Raw genomic sequence first — 15,949 nt, forward strand, 5'->3', positions numbered from 1 at the left:
CATGACATAGCAATTGTAATTCGCTTTCGATAAAAGCGTCAGCTAAATGAATAAATGTAAATATGCTATATGGGAGCAGATTGATTCTTGACTAAAATTATCCTCAAGGAATTGCTGTAGAAGATGTGTATGACCATTAAAAGATCCTTTTGCAATTCAGCACTTTATATGTTATATCTTGTTGGCAGCATTTTCAATGAATTTCCTGTCTACACCACCTCACTTCCTGTGTTTAGCATCATCTCAGGGCCTGAAGGAACTTCTAGTGATTATGGTAAAGTATAAACACCTCAATGGCTAGCAATTCTTTTAAAGACACAGCAACCGGCTAAAACAAACAGGGCTGGACCAGATCTCAGTTGTTATGGGTGTTGGCACTAAACCACCTATCACTCCACAATAAAGCAGGTCCATGCATGCTTTATTGCTTTATGTTTAGGCAAAGATTATTCTAAAGGGCAACAATTATTTTGCAGAGATAAATGCCTTGGTGCCATCCTGCCTAACTTTATTTAACAGCACTGTGAAGTTCATAATGTTCAACTAGATAGAAAAGTTCGTCAAGACTGAAAGTTTGAAGGAGTTTTAATTTTAAAAGCTTTAAGTTTGGAGTAGTTTAGTTCAGTAGTAGTTTGAAGTTTAAACTAATTTTAAAACTTAAAGAAGCCAATGGTAGCCTACAGTCTATCTAAATCATGCTAGCAACGTGTTATGCTAGCAATGTGTTAAATCCTGCTAGCAATGTTTTAAAACCACAGACTAAAAATAGGTTAAAACATGTTAACAACATGCTAATTAACAATGTTTTAAATCACGTTAACATGTTGTCACGTTTAATTCATGTTAGAAACATGCTAGCAATGTGCTAATTCGTGTACAAGTGTTACTAGCCCACATGATTTAGCAAGATGTAACAACATAGATAGATAGATAGATAGATAGATAGATAGATAGATAGATAGATAGATAGATAGATAGATAGATAGATAGATAGATAGATGTTTCAATTTGAATTTTGACAGTTGGAGTTGTAACAGTCTTGGCTCAACTTTCGGTCAATGTAAGTCAATGGGATTTTTACGAGTATTTATCGTCTTGGCAACGTAATTATTTAGATAATAAACAAGTGTACAATATATATTTATATAATCATCTTAAAAGTATTTATTATTTCAGGAACTGAAAAATTCCCGAGGGTAAATAAATACAACCAGAGCGACAGATGGCGCTGTTGTGCACCGTTACCGCTGATCTCAGCTCAGAGACGGAGAGAACGAGAGGAAGAGTCCCTGCTCATGATGCCAGTTTGTGAAGATCTCATCTAATGGTCATTCTTCTGTTCTAGATCGAAACTCGCCTCTTTGTCAGTGATGGACCAGAAGAAGACGGTGATCGTGACAGGTAAACTGTGATAAAAATCTTGGTAGCGGAAAACGGTATGTTTCTGATGGATCATGTGGTTTTTGTTTTAGTTTTAAGAGTTTTTCTAGTGACAGCTGAGTCCGCGTCTCTTTTGTTTTGTTTTGTTTTCTTGTCTTGTTCTTTCGTGTCTTGTCTTTTCTTTTCTTCATTTTCTGTGTTGATACCATGTATTTTACTATTACTGTCTATGGTACTCATGTTTTTATCATTTACCATGCTAATTTTCAGTTTTTATACTTTATTTACCATAGTACTGTTTTGGGACGTGTACCATGTAAATTTCCGTTTATGTTTGTTTTGACATTTATAACAATACTTTACTATGGCTATCTTTGAAGTATTTAGAGTCAGTGTTATTTCACTATTGTTAATATTATATTATTATAATACATTTATATTTGTATTAATATATCAATTATTATCTTGTAATTTTTAGTTTTTATTTGTTGCGTTGCATATTTCAATTAGTCAAGGCAACATTTCTGATTTTTGTTTAGTTAAAAAAATGCATCAAATATATATATTTTGTTTCAGCTTTAGTATAAATTACTAATTAATTATTAACATATGATATTAATTAATATACATTTAATAGCTTTAGCATTATGATGATCATCCTGTTTGTTGTAAATGACTATATGTACTGTTGTATAATCATTCAGTACTGTCATATTTTAAAGTAAAAGTAATTTACCATCTAATTTCCATCATCATTGCACATTTAAAAACTACTTTTCTTCCAGATTGAGCTGTTAAAAATATGCAGTTACTCATTAAATCCAGTCTTAGACTCTGGACTGTTTCGATTCTGCTGACTCCAGCTTGAGTTTAAAGGGTATAACGCCTATAAAAGAGAAGTTGATTATAATGTGAACTAGCAGGGGAGAACATTCGGCCAGAGAACATGTGTCAACTTGCACATTATTCTGCACATCATATGACTAATTACCAAATAAATAGATTGACATGAAATATTGATTTGATTCTAAATGTTCTTTTCTTCTTCAACTGTTACTCAGTTTATTGTTATTATTCAAAATGTTTGACTGTAGATTGACACCATTGACCAATCAGAATCATATATATATATATATATATATATATATATATATATATATATATATATATATATATATAAGACAGTTATATCTGCCATATGGTTGTGTTTCTGTAGGTTTCGGACCGTTTGGTGAACATGCGGTCAATGCCAGCTGGGTGGCAGTACAGGTATTATATTTGCACCTGTAGGAAATGAGCAGATGAACTATGATCTGTAGTTATGTTTGTTTATGCATGACTTCAGCGTAAATCTAATCTTAATTTCAATATAATTTCATTTGTATAGCACTTTTTACAATACACAATCAGCAATGATTCTGTTATCAGTCAGTGATGAGTGTATCAAAGTAATGTACATATGGCAATATTCATACGTTATGTGGTTAGTTAAAGTCATGTATTCAGTAAAACAGACAGAATGAATGTATTAGGCAGCAGTTACAACTATTAATGATTACTAGATAAGGATAGTATTAGACAGTATTGGCGGTCTGAAATCTTCACAAAGGTTGGAGAAGCAGTAACATTTTCTTGTGTAAAATGTCCTCTTCTCAGGAGCTGGAGAAACTGGGTTTGGGTGACGAAATAAACCTTCATGTTGCTGAAGTTCCTGTGGAGTATCAGGCCGTCCAAACTCTCCTGCCGTCTCTATGGAAACAGCACCTCCCACAAGTAGCGTACCTATATCTGCTCGCAATCACACACACTCGCGATAAAACACCTAAACATTTCTCATTACCGCATGTTTGTGTTGTAGCAAATGAGTTTTTATCTGTATAAACTAGGGCTGGGTAATAAATATCGATTTCTTGATATTAATCGATTCTCATTTTTACGAACCGATATCGATTCTTAAATCTCAAGAATCGATTAGTCATCCTGTTTCATTTGAATGAATGGATTATTGTATTGCGGCTGCGCGCATCCAAAAAATCGCAATAATCTTTGTCCTTTGTTACTATTGATATGAAACAAAGTGTCAATTTTCAAATTACGTCCATTTTCTTTACAAATTCAAAAACATAAATAGCGTTTTTGAGATCGCTCTGGAGAAGCAGCAGCGCTGATCTCTCTTCCGGCTTAATAATACCAGTCACAGCGCCAAATAAACATGAATGAGCATCTGAAAGTGTGTTAAAGATGGAGTACAACTTATCCAAATCCGTATCGTGTCACATTGATTCGCTCAATCAGCCGAATCTTTCATGTATCGTCATATTTACCTCAGAAAACCCACGTAAACTCGTTAGTCAGCTAGAAAAAATAACTCTAGAGAGGAGCATTTTGCTAAATATATACACCATATTACATATGCATTATAATCTTAATGTTCTTCAATATTTAATGCATGTTTGAATAAATCTGGCAAGTTTTTATGACAGCCACATTTGAATGTTTATATTTCATATAATCTTCTTATTATAAAAATAAATAAAAGTGTAATTTAAGTGTTTGTATAGCTACAAAACAGTTCATTATTATCTTTATATTAGGCTAATGAAGTCTATAGGCTACAACTGGACTCCCATAGTTTACAGCATTAGTTAAGAGATTTGATTTCCTTGAGAAAAGGAGCCATTTATTGGAACTGATATCCAAAATAATCGATATTGAATCTAATCGGAATAGAAATCAAATCGAATTGTGAAATTTGTGTCAATACCCAGCCCTAGTATAACCAGTGCTATCAAATCGATGAATCACATCTAACATAAACATTTGTGTGTGTGTGTGTGTGTGTGTGTGTTTGTGTGTGTGTAGGGGACAGTTTAAAAAAGGGAAAAAGCACTTGTGTATTAAGAAGTATTAAGAATCTCGTAATATCCTTTTAGATTCTGGTTCTTAACAAACTTTTACTTTAGTTTTTTTATTTTTAAGGCCCAACATGTTTCATTTCTAGAGATATGCGGATCTCAATTTACTCCATGATTAAATTAGTCAATTATATAGATTTGTAGTAGCCAAAACCCAAATATGGGTCACTTTGCATACAGCTGATACTTTAATTTTTTTTTTTTAAGGAATATTTTTTGCAAAGTTTATTAAGTAATAAATGACTGGTTTATATGCAGATCTCTTGGCTCACGGAGCTGGTTCAGCGCACAGATCACGTGATCACATACGCATACAGTAACGGATGCGTATCCGTATAAAATACGAATGCTGCGTTAATTATTTTTTTTGAACGTTAAACCATTAACATCATTTTTGACAGCCCTATTAAAGGCACAATATGTACGATTTTTGGATTAAAATATCCAAAAACCACTAGAACAATGTTATATACTTTGTAAACTTGTGTACTTTACATAATTCCAAATGTTTCCAAGAATGTTTAAACCCAGAGAAATAAGCACTGGTTAATTAGATTAATTATTTTTAATGCATTAAAGCACAGAAATTAAGCATTTTTGACAGAACAGATTTTTTTTTTTTTTTTTTAAAGCTTATATTCTTCTTTCTGCTCTTTCAAAGTTAGTTGTCCACGTTGGAGTTTCGGGGATGGCCACCACAGTAACACTGGAACAGTGTGGTCATAACCAGGGTTACATGCGGCTGGACAACTGCCGGTTCTGTCCCGAATCCCGCTGCTGTAAGGAGGGAGGACCCGACTGCATTCATTCTGTTATAGACATGGACGCGGTCTGCAAGAGAGTCAACTCCTCTGGGCTCGGGGTCTCTGTGTCTGTCTCGAAGGACGCCGGCAGGTATGGACGTTTCTCGAACACGCAGTGAAATGCTCTTTTAAACAGGACTTTTAGTGTGTAATGTTGCTGTTTGAGCAGGAAAAAGCTCAGTGTCGTTGTTTCTGTACTCGCTGAAACGCCTCCTCTTGAGTTTCTTCCGGGAACGAACACGTCACAATATTCCTCATTATAATAATTAATATGCAAATAAAGGGGCGGGGCCTGGTTGAGTTAGTTAGTAGTGTGTTGAAACTGGTGGTTATGGTAAAGGGCGAGACATTTTCTAAACACACTCGAAGTGCACACTGATCCAGCTGACCAATCGGAGCACAGTGTGCTTTTCAGTAGGAGGGGCTTCAGAGAGACAGGAAGTAAACAGAGCGTTACTGACAGACTGGTAATAATCAACATTCAAGCATATCAAGATTGTAAAAATGACATAATATGTGCAATTACAGTCATAAGTTCGCTTGATTCCTTGCAGAATTTCTAAAACGAAAATCATTTTAACCCTCTGGGGTTCTTCGGGTCAATAATGACCCGAAGCGTTTAAATAAAAAAATGTTAAAAATCGTAGCTTCATCGGAATGGTCCGAAACTTGGTGACTTTAATGGTATTTGGTAAATGAACACCCCAAAAAAATGGGGACAGGTTTTGAAAAGTCTAAGTGGTCGTAAAAAAATAGTCACATTCAGGACCTTCGGGTCAAAAATGACCCGTATAGCAGTCCTTCCAGAAAAACGCGGAGTTTTTTTGTGATTGTTGCGGGCAAAAATCCTTGATTACGCGGGCCGTTTTCTTTAAAAATGCGATGGAAAATGCGGGATATTTATGCAATTTTATGCGATGAAATTGCGGGAACTTGCAAAAATTGCGGGAACTTGCAAAAACTGCGGTTTGATGAAAAAGAGAAAAAAAAGTGATTCCCCCAACAACCTTGTTCTCACTAGGCTACTACCTTAATGTAAAGAGTCATTTCTTATTACTTTCTATGATGTAGCAAGCATACTACATCATAGAAAGTGCTGGGAATATTTAATTTCTCATCTTGTTTTATTTTTATTAAATTTTCAAAATCACAGAGTTTGATATCAAGTTCTTGACATTTCTTTTACACATTTTCTGATAAGTATAACATCTGAGAAGTAGCCTAAAACATGAAACAATAATTTGGAAAAAAAAAAAAAAAGAAAAAAAAAGATAGAGGGCATCACAGACATATTAAATTCCTTTAGCAGAGATACAGATCTTTTGGGCTTTTCGATTTTTTTTTTTTTTTAAATTTAAAGACTCAAAATACATTTTAAAGGCTGTTTTGAAATGAGCAAAGTTGGGTTTTGAGTTACTCCACTTAGTTTGATGAATATGAAATTTTCCTAATAATAGAAAAAATCGATAACATACATTTTTCTTATAGGAAAGTCAAAATCATTTATGAAGATGACAAATTTAAGACAAGGTTGCAATTCATTTTAAAACCTAGAAATTGAGACATCTCATTCCAAAAGATTGAAAAATAGGGACATTCAAACAATAAGTGCACAATAGACTCTCTTTCACAATTACAAAATCAGCAATGTTTTATTTCAGACTGTAACGAGTGTAAATAAGGTGTGGCCCCTTTAAGAGCTCCGCGCTGAACTGTCTGCAGTGTGTGCGCCTCAAACACCCCATGTGTGCGGGTAATTTCTGTTTGATGCTTATTCTTTTATCTTATGTTGTTTATTAAGTAACGATGTGATGGTAGAACGTGTGACAGACAGTTATACGAGTTCGATTTGTGAGATGTCAATCGCCTCCGTGAGTCTTTCTGGCCTCTGCAATAACTTCAGCTGTGAGCTATCCCGTCGCGTAATTGCGTCACTTCATAACGTTCCCATGGAAACAGGAGGAAATGGCTGCTCTTGTATGAAGCAAACGCAACATTTTTCAACTTTCTGCGAAGATGTATGTGACTTTTTTTTGCAACGAAAATGCGAGGATTATGAAATCATGCAAGCCCCGCATATTTTGCATGGAAATCGGCATTTTATGCTGCGAAAGTGCGGCTTATTCGAAAAAATGCGGCCCCCGCATAAATATGCTGACTTTGGCTGATTTTGCATTGAATTCAGCGATCGCATAATCGCGTTTTTCTGGAGGGACTGATAAAGGAAATGAATGGGAAATTGGCAAAAATGTGAAAATACTTTTTTTTTATTTTTTTTTTGTGCGTACAATCTACAAATCAGCAACGATCTTGAAAAAAGCACACAACAGTGAAGGGGTGAATCTATAAAACCTCAAGAGTGCAAAACAGACACATCCACACACACAAACACAAACACACCAAATGCATTTTTAAAAAGCTCAGTTTGTCCACGAAATGGCATCCATCTAATTTCAAAAATTGCTTTTATGAGGCCTAGGCTTGACTCCAAAATGAAATACAGCTTTAAAAAAAAAATTTCAAAAAAATTTTTTTTATATTTTTTTTCTATTATATTCAATGGGGGAGAATTTGGTCATAATTATTGCATTAATACTAATTATAATTTTTTTTTATTTTTGAAATTTTCTCAAAACACCAAAAAAGAAAAGAAAAAATATTATAAAAAACAAGTAAAAAAAAAAAATGTGGATTTTCTTTTTTAAATATGAATCAATTTTGACCCGAAGGCCCCGAGTGTGACTGTTAAACGAAGAACCCAAGAGGGTTAACAAAATAAAGAAGGATCATTAAAATTTCATGTGATATTTGCATATATTTCACTTAACAAATGTTTGCATATAGTCCACAAGACTTTTTTTTTTTTAATCGAGCTGGTCAAAAGTTTACATATGCTAGATACTTAATGTCATTGATAAATAATAAAATAATAATTTTCTTAAAATGATTACGATTTTGTTGATTCTGCAAGGTATATGTGAACTTATGACCGCAAATTGTATGTGTGTTTTGTACTGTATGTTCTCATTGTATTGTATCTACGTTTACATGGACACATTTAGTTTCATCCAGATGATGAATCCGAACATAGTGTTTACATGAACGCTAAATAAATTGATCGGGTTTATATGTCACAAGCTTCAAATTGGATTTGATCTGTCGACATGCTCACACTGCACTAATATAGAGCTGTTAGTGCATTATAACCAGCATTTGCTTCATATTAATCAGGTTTAATATTTATCTATTCTGGGTCCTAGTTAGGAGACGACGATTTTAGATTAACACGACAATATATTTAACAAATACAAATTTTAAAATTTCCTATATATTCTTTTCACAATATATATGGAGACTTTTAATAATAAAATAAATAATATAATTATTATTTAATAATAAATAATAATTTATTATTAAATAATAATATTTAATAATAAATATTATTAAATAATAATATTTATTATTCAATATATAATAAATATTATATATTATATAATAATAATTATAAATAATAATTGTGTTATTACATAATAATATGTTTGTTTCTGAAGGACAGAAATGTTTGTATTCCAGGTCTTTATGGTTTATGCAGACTAGTGCACTGATGTATTGTTATATTGAATAAAGAGACGCATTATATAAGCATCCAGTCCATATTAGCCAATATTTCAAACTACACTGATCTCACTTCTACAGTCAGAGGTCATAATAATCAGTCAAAACCCTCTTAAAGGGATAGTTCACCCCAAAATTAAAATTAGCCCATGATTTATTCACCCTGATGTATAGAAATATGTCCTGGGTCTTCCAAGCTTTATAATGGCAGTTTAACAAGTCATAATTCTCCATTTCTGTCATTGCATATGCATAGAACTTTCCAGTTTCGGTTTTCAATCCGATCAGGTGTTTACATGTCCTATCGAACGAATAAATTCATTTCAAAGTGAACTATCCCTTTAAATGTATAATTACAGTGTAACAAAGACCCCATCCCCCATCCTCTTTCCTCAGGTATCTGTGTGACTACACCTACTACACGTCTCTGTTTCTGGGCGACGGCAGATCTGCGTTTGTCCATGTTCCTCCTCTGGGAAAACCGTACAGCGCAGAGGATCTGGCTCGCGCCCTCAGAGCCGTCGTTCTGGAGATGCTTGAACTGATGGAGCAAAACAAGGGAAAGAAACACTGTCCGCACCACCAGTGAGAGTCTCACACACTCTTGTTTGGATTCAAGAGCTCATGCACATTTGAAGACTTGTGCTACGTACACGGAGCATTCAGCTGGTGTGAGAGTCGACTCGTGTGCTAAACTCAATCCTGGGCTCAAATCATTAAGAAAGCACTTTAGTGGGGTATACTTGAAACATGCAGAGATTTGGTATTATGCATAATGTGAAAACCGTGTCGAAACTATAGTATGTCTATTTCTCTCACCGTCGTCTTGTTTTAAATATTCGTTTTTTAACAGATTACGTGCTAACGCTTTACAATAAGGTTTTATTTGCTAATACTAACATGAACAATACATCTACAGCATTTATTAATCTTGGGTGATACATTTTTAAGCTCAAATGTTGAATCTTTAAATGCACTGTGAACTAACATGAGCATTGTTATTATTAACCATCATGAACAAAGGTTAATAAATGCTGAAAACAGTTAGTGCTCATTGTAGGGCTGTCAAAAGATTAATCGCGATTAATCGCATCCAAAATAAAAGTTGGTGTTTACATAATATATGTGGGTGTACTGTGTATAATTATATAAATACACACACATGCTTGTATATATTTAAGAAATATGTTCAAGTATGTACTGTATATAGATTTATATATAATTTATATTATATATAAATATAAAAATGTTATATATAAATATTTTTTTCTTAAATATACATGCATGTGTGTGTATTTATATATATATATATATATATAATAATTATACACAGTGCACCCACATATATTATGTCAACACAAACTTTTATTTTGGATGCGATTAATCGTTTGACTGCCTTGGCTCATTGTTAGTTAATGCATTAACTAAACCTTATTGTGATGTGTTACCTATTAAGTGTGAATGTAGCGTTTCAAATCAGGGTTTTTATAGTTAACAAAACTAAAAACAATTTAAAATATTGGTGAAAACTATAATCTCAATGACAGTATCATTTGCAGCTTTCAAAAATACCCCACACACACACTGGGCCGGGAGTATAAGCACCCCAGCTTATTTGATCACAGACTACAGAGCAGGTGGAAAGGCTGGTTTAAAATGACGACGAAGTAAAAACAATGTTTCGGCTTCTGGACAGTGAAATAAGGACGTAATAACTATGTCTGTCTGGCTATTAAAGTGCCAAAGTGAGTAATCAGACTTTTAGGATACATGCATCACTCCTAACTGTCCAATCCAAATGTGTTTTTCACCATTTTAATCCTTTAATGTACAGGGTCTAAATCTGATGCCTTTTGAGTAATCAAGGTCTATTGCTATCTGTGCTGGCTGTGAAGACATCAGAGGTTTGGCTTTTGTTAATTATACGAAATGTGAAGTCGTGAGATGATTGTAAGGTGATGTCTGTCTTCTCTCAGTGGATGTTGTTGGAGATGTTCTTCTTATATTGCTTTCTTACTCTTTGCAAAATGCTGGAATTTTGGACTATGTAGAATTTTGGCCCTGTACTAAAATAACTCTTTAAACTGCTGATTGACAGTTAATTACATTACATAACATTGCACATTGTATTGCATTAAATTACATTATTCATTGCATGACTTTATACATTGCATTAAATTACATTGCATTGCATGACATTATACATTGCATTAAATTATATTGCATTGCATGACATACAATTATTACATTAGATTATACATTACATAGCATTGCATTACATTATACATCACATTATACATTGCATTGCATTATCCATTATATGATTTTATAAAGAGTGATTTGAATTGCATATGGTTTTAATTTTCTTTCTTTAGTTTGTTTTTCTAAGATTTTTACTGGAATTTGAGTTATTAATTACAACGTACTGGACCAAACAGATAATGCTGTGAATCTTCATTATTTTAATGTTGCCTAAAAACACTGTTATTTTCAGCATTTCCTTATTTCCACTGGTCAGTTTTATTGAATTAAGTGTTCTGACAAGTGTATACTTTAATATTCCCACATTCTGGTGGACGCTGTTGTGTTTCCTAATTATGTTTGTGTTTCCTTATTCTTCCACTTTTTTATAAACCGTAGCTCTTAATAAATGATTTCTGCCTTATTTAATTGTTTTTTCATCTTAAATTCACAAAATGTGTTTTTCATGTTGTAAAATGTAACAAAATGTTGCATTACTAATTTTATTATCAGCATATCGTATTATAAAGATAGAGGCCTATTAATATAAGTATGTTTACAATGAAAATGCGCATTAAGAGGTCCAAATATTTCAGGTTTTTCACTCTTTATTCACCTTTTGATGAAGTCAGATACATAAAAACAAATAATTGATAATTACACATATTGACGGTTATTACATATTATTAGGTCGTTAAAACGTAATGCATTTAAATTTATCAATGGATTTATTATTTTTAATAAAACTTCAGGACACAACCCATTCACATATATACTGTCTTTATTCTGCAAAACCAAAATATTTTGCGCAAGGCAAGTTTATTATAGCACATTTCAAGTGCTTTACGCAGAAAGAAATTAAAATAATCACAAAATAAAAGAGATATACAGATAATACAGTTATAAAAGGCGTAAGATGATGGATAGATAAACTTCTCATCTGGCAAAACCGGTGTATCATTTTTCACAGCTCCCAATTTTACTGTTAGATTTTCCCATGGTGATTATAAACAATATAATATTTCAGAAAGAGCAGGACTTCTATTTCTAGACGATGTGTCATTGAGAGAAGCTCTAAAATGACAGCAAAATGTTGACAAACGAGAGCTTTTCCTGTAACAACAGCAAACGTGTGTACACGTCAGCGGCACTGTGCGCTCTACGTCGGTTGCGCTCGCCCGTGTCGTCACCGTGCGTCGCGCTCTCGAGTGGGAGTCGAATCTTTCTCCGGAATCGTTTGCTTTCATTTCTGCACGAGCCCATCGCGCGCGCCGTTTCCTTCCCTTCGCTTCGAATCAAAACAAACGTCGCCCGACGCGCTTCGGTCGGTTATTCTCCCGTATCTCGGACGGATTATTCGGTGTTTTCTGTGAAATAAAGGCGGTCAATAGAGCCGGATAAAGATGAGTGTGGAGGCGTACGGGCCGAGCTCGCAAACGCTCACCTTCCTGGACACGGAGGAAACGGAGCTTCTCGGGGCCGACACGCAGGGCTCCGAGTTCGAGTTCACCGACTTTACATTGCCCAGCCAGACCCAAACCCAAGGCCAGACCCAGAGTCAGCTCGACAACCAGGTAACATTATAAACGCTTAAAAACACACAAACGAGCTTTAAATCAGCCGGGCTAGAACGCGTTTGAGTCCAAATATGGCGAGCTAGCAGGCGTTAGCCGCGCGGTAGCGTTAGCAACGATAGAGCAGGCCGCCTGCAAGAGAGAGAGAGAGAGTTGTCAGAGGGACTTTTGTCAACTACATTAACGTTTTAACTAATTTTATATACTAATAAGTTCAATCAAATATACTATCTTATATGTTATTATTGATGGTGAATGTGTTATGTCAAATAGTTTGTTTTGGTTGGTTAGCTACGGATCCCAGGTGTATTTTCCTACTTTCTGAGGGACTTTTGTGAACTACAGTGGCGTTAATAGTAATCTAGATTTCTTAATATATTAAACAGCACGTGTTATTACAGATATCTTGAGTTGGCTACAGCTGTCAGGTGTGTTGTCAGATATTTGTTTACTATATTGATGTTATTATAATGTAGTTTTGCCGCTGATGTGGGGATTTATGTGTTTTCAAGCATACGTTATTATATAATTGTGGCACCGTATTTGAGCATTTATGTGGTATTTTAGGGCTTGTTTATGTAAGTAGTTGCTTCTCATAATGTGTTATTGTGTTGTGTGTTAAGTTACACTGGTCTTAAATGAATATGTTTGAGGTTTTAGTATGAGTGTTTCATTATAAGGCTTGTTTTGGTCAGGTAAGTTAGATGTTTTGGTGTGTTTAAAGGTGAATGATTTAGCTATATTATTGTTTAATGTTTGCTCTAATAATATGTTGCATCAGGTTTTTTGTGCATTAAAGGTTAATTCATCCAAAAATGAAACAAATTATCTTATAATTTACCCAAGCCATCCTAGATGTATATGATTTTCTTATTTCAGCCAAACAATTTTTTAAGTGATATTAAAAAATACCCAAGCTTTATAATGGGAGTGAATGGAACCTGAGTTTTGGAAGCCTAAAAAAGCACATCCAGGGTGTTCGTAAAATCTTCTGGAGCAAAACAATGCATTTTAAAGAAAAATATTCATTATTTAACTTTATAAACTATAATCACTGGCTTCCGATAAGTGAGTCTAGTTCCAGCGGAAGACTGGATGTTGGATGTTTTCCCTCCAGAAGGCTTGGAGCCGTGGATTAATGCGCTTTTTTAGGCTTCCAAAACTCTGGTACCATTCACTCCCATTATAAAGCTTGGAAGAGCCAGAATATTTTTTAATATAGCTTACAAAAATTGTTTGGCTGAAAGAAGAAAGTCGTATACATCTAGGACGGTGAGTATCATGGGTTAATTTTCATCTTTGGGTAGCTATATGAGGCAGCAGAGCAAGTTTCATTGTTTTAGTAAATCAAGTGTGTGTTATGCTTGATTTAAGAGCATTTGTGCTGCAGTTTCCTGCTGGTGTAAGATGCAGATGTGTGTGATTTGAGCATTGTGCAGTGGATTGAATCTCCTGTTTCACTTTTGTGCTATTTAAAGATTTGTTTTGCAGAAATTGTGTGAAAGTGAAAAAGTGAAACGTGTGTTTTTAGGTAAACGGGCCTGACGGAGTTCTGCCCAACGGAGAAGATGCAGTGGTGAAGACCAGCCAACTTCTGGCCGAGCTGAACTTTGAAGAGGATGAGGAAGATACTTACTACACTAAAGATCTGCCCGTGCACGCCTGCAGGTACTGAATTCGATGACGATGATACTCCTGCCCTGATCTCACGTGCCTTAATTATGTGTCTTTAGCTGTGAGAGATATACAGGTGAAACTCGAAAAATTATAATATCATGCAAAAGTGCATTTATTTCAGTAATTCACCTTAAAAGATGAAACTAATATATTATATAGACTCATTACGTGCAAAGTGAGATATTTCAAGGCTTTATTTGTAGCCTTTATTATGGCTTAGAGCTTACGAAAAGCCCAAATTCAAAATTACAATATAGTTGCATATCTGCAAGCCAAGCCATAATCATCAACATTATAACAAATAAAGCCTTGAAATATCTCACTTTGCATGTAATGAGTCTATATAATATATTAGTTTCACCTTTTAAGGTGAATTACTGAACTTTTACACGATATTCTAATTTTTCGAGTTTCACCTGTAGACCATTGCATGATTTCATTCTCTGATCACTCACAGCATTATTTATATATGACACTTTGCTGTAAAATTGACATTTTTCCCTGGAAACTGCAGTCGGCCAATCATTTATACAAACAAACTCTCACAAGGCTAGCGTGACCCTTCTGATTGTACAATGCACATTATGCCGTATTTATGTAGGTCATTGTAGTTATTTTATCAGTAAGATTTTAGGTTAAAACGACTGTGTAAAGAAATATATATTTACAGATTATTTAACTTTAGACTTTTATAGCGTTTATAAAGATTTCTATTTCAAATAAATGCTGTTCTTTTGAATTTTCTATTCATCAAAGAATAAATCCTGAGAAAATTGACCATGTTTTTCACAAATATTTTTCCACGATTATTTTTTTTTTTTTGAGCAGCAAATCAGCATATTAGAATGATTTCTTTTGACTGGAGTAATGATTTAGCTTTGCACCACGGGAATAAATTTGATTTTACAGTATATTGAAATGGAAAAGTTATTTTAAATTGCAATAATATTTCACAATACTGTGTGTTTAATGTAGTAAATGCAGCCTTGGTTGAGTATAAGGCAAGGCAAGGCAAGTTTATTTATATAGCACATTTCATACACAATGGCAATTCAAAGTGCTTTACATAGAAGAAATTAAAATAATCAAAAGAAATCAGAATAATTAAAACAGTTTAGAATAAAAAATAATAAATAATAAAAAATAAAAATTATGATAAAAATAAAATACAGTAAATTAAAACCCTTTAGAATAAAATGAAGTGCAGTAACAGTCGGAACGAACAGTGGCACAGTGCTCATTCAGTAAATGCACAGCACAGCTAAACATATAAGAGACTTCTTATAAGAGACTTCTTTCTTACGGGAGTGTGTTACTAGTATGCTACAGTAATCATTCTGTGGGCTGTTTTTTGTTTTGCATGTTTGTAGCTACTGTGGCATCCATGATCCAGCATGTGTGGTTTACTGCAACACCAGCAAGAAATGGTTTTGCAATGGCCGGGGCAACACCTCTGGCAGGTGAGTCCGCCAATTAGATTACGTTTGTGTTGTCAAATTCAAAAGCATTGTTAACACTTAAAGGCTGGTGTCTCGCTTGTCGTCTTAGTCATATTGTGAACCATTTGGTGAGGGCCAAATGTAAGGAGGTGACGCTGCATAAGGACGGGCCGCTGGGAGAGACGGTTCTCGAATGCTATAACTGCGGCTGCCGTAACGTCTTCCTTCTCGGCTTCATCCCGGCTAAAGCAGACTCTGTCGTGGTACTTCTGTGCAGGTAAAATTCACCACTCACTCGCAAACTG

General features: G+C 34.3%; 2 protein-coding genes across 3 annotated transcripts in view; both read left to right on the forward strand.

Annotated features, from left to right (window-relative positions):
• The first annotated feature begins 1,245 nt into the window (after window positions 1-1,245).
• pgpep1 (pyroglutamyl-peptidase I) lies at window positions 1,246-9,451 on the forward strand. The gene is made up of 5 exons (XM_089131561.1): window positions 1,246-1,401; window positions 2,597-2,649; window positions 3,037-3,153; window positions 4,957-5,189; window positions 9,110-9,451. Exons 1-5 carry the CDS (start codon window positions 1,371-1,373, stop codon window positions 9,300-9,302), a joined length of 627 nt encoding a protein of 208 aa, XP_088987687.1. The 5' UTR covers window positions 1,246-1,370; the 3' UTR covers window positions 9,303-9,451.
• Window positions 9,452-12,200: 2,749 nt separating this feature from the next.
• The window catches only part of upf1 (UPF1 RNA helicase and ATPase), a 28,335-nt gene continuing 24,586 nt past the window's right edge, over window positions 12,201-15,949 (forward strand). For both annotated transcript variants that reach the window (XM_039665597.2, XM_039665598.2), the window contains exons 1-4: window positions 12,201-12,528; window positions 14,060-14,196; window positions 15,576-15,665; window positions 15,754-15,921. In XM_039665597.2, coding sequence (XP_039521531.1) covers window positions 12,358-12,528; window positions 14,060-14,196; window positions 15,576-15,665; window positions 15,754-15,921 — 566 coding nt within the window. In that variant the 5' untranslated portion in view covers window positions 12,201-12,357. The remainder of the gene's footprint in view (window positions 12,529-14,059; window positions 14,197-15,575; window positions 15,666-15,753; window positions 15,922-15,949) is intronic.

Source organism: Pimephales promelas, chromosome 5 (assembly GCF_988280905.1).
Source record: "Pimephales promelas chromosome 5, fPimPro1.hap1.1, whole genome shotgun sequence".
Classification (NCBI taxonomy): Eukaryota; Metazoa; Chordata; class Actinopteri; order Cypriniformes; family Leuciscidae; genus Pimephales; species Pimephales promelas.

Coding starts and splice junctions, on each gene's coding strand:
- pgpep1 (XM_089131561.1), top strand. CDS start 1,371: ATGGACCAGAAGAAGACGGTGATCGTGACAG. Junction 2,650..3,036: donor CCAGCTGGGTGGCAGTACAG/GTATTATATTTG, acceptor TCCTCTTCTCAG/GAGCTGGAGAAACTGGGTTT. Junction 5,190..9,109: donor GTCTCGAAGGACGCCGGCAG/GTATGGACGTTT, acceptor CTCTTTCCTCAG/GTATCTGTGTGACTACACCT.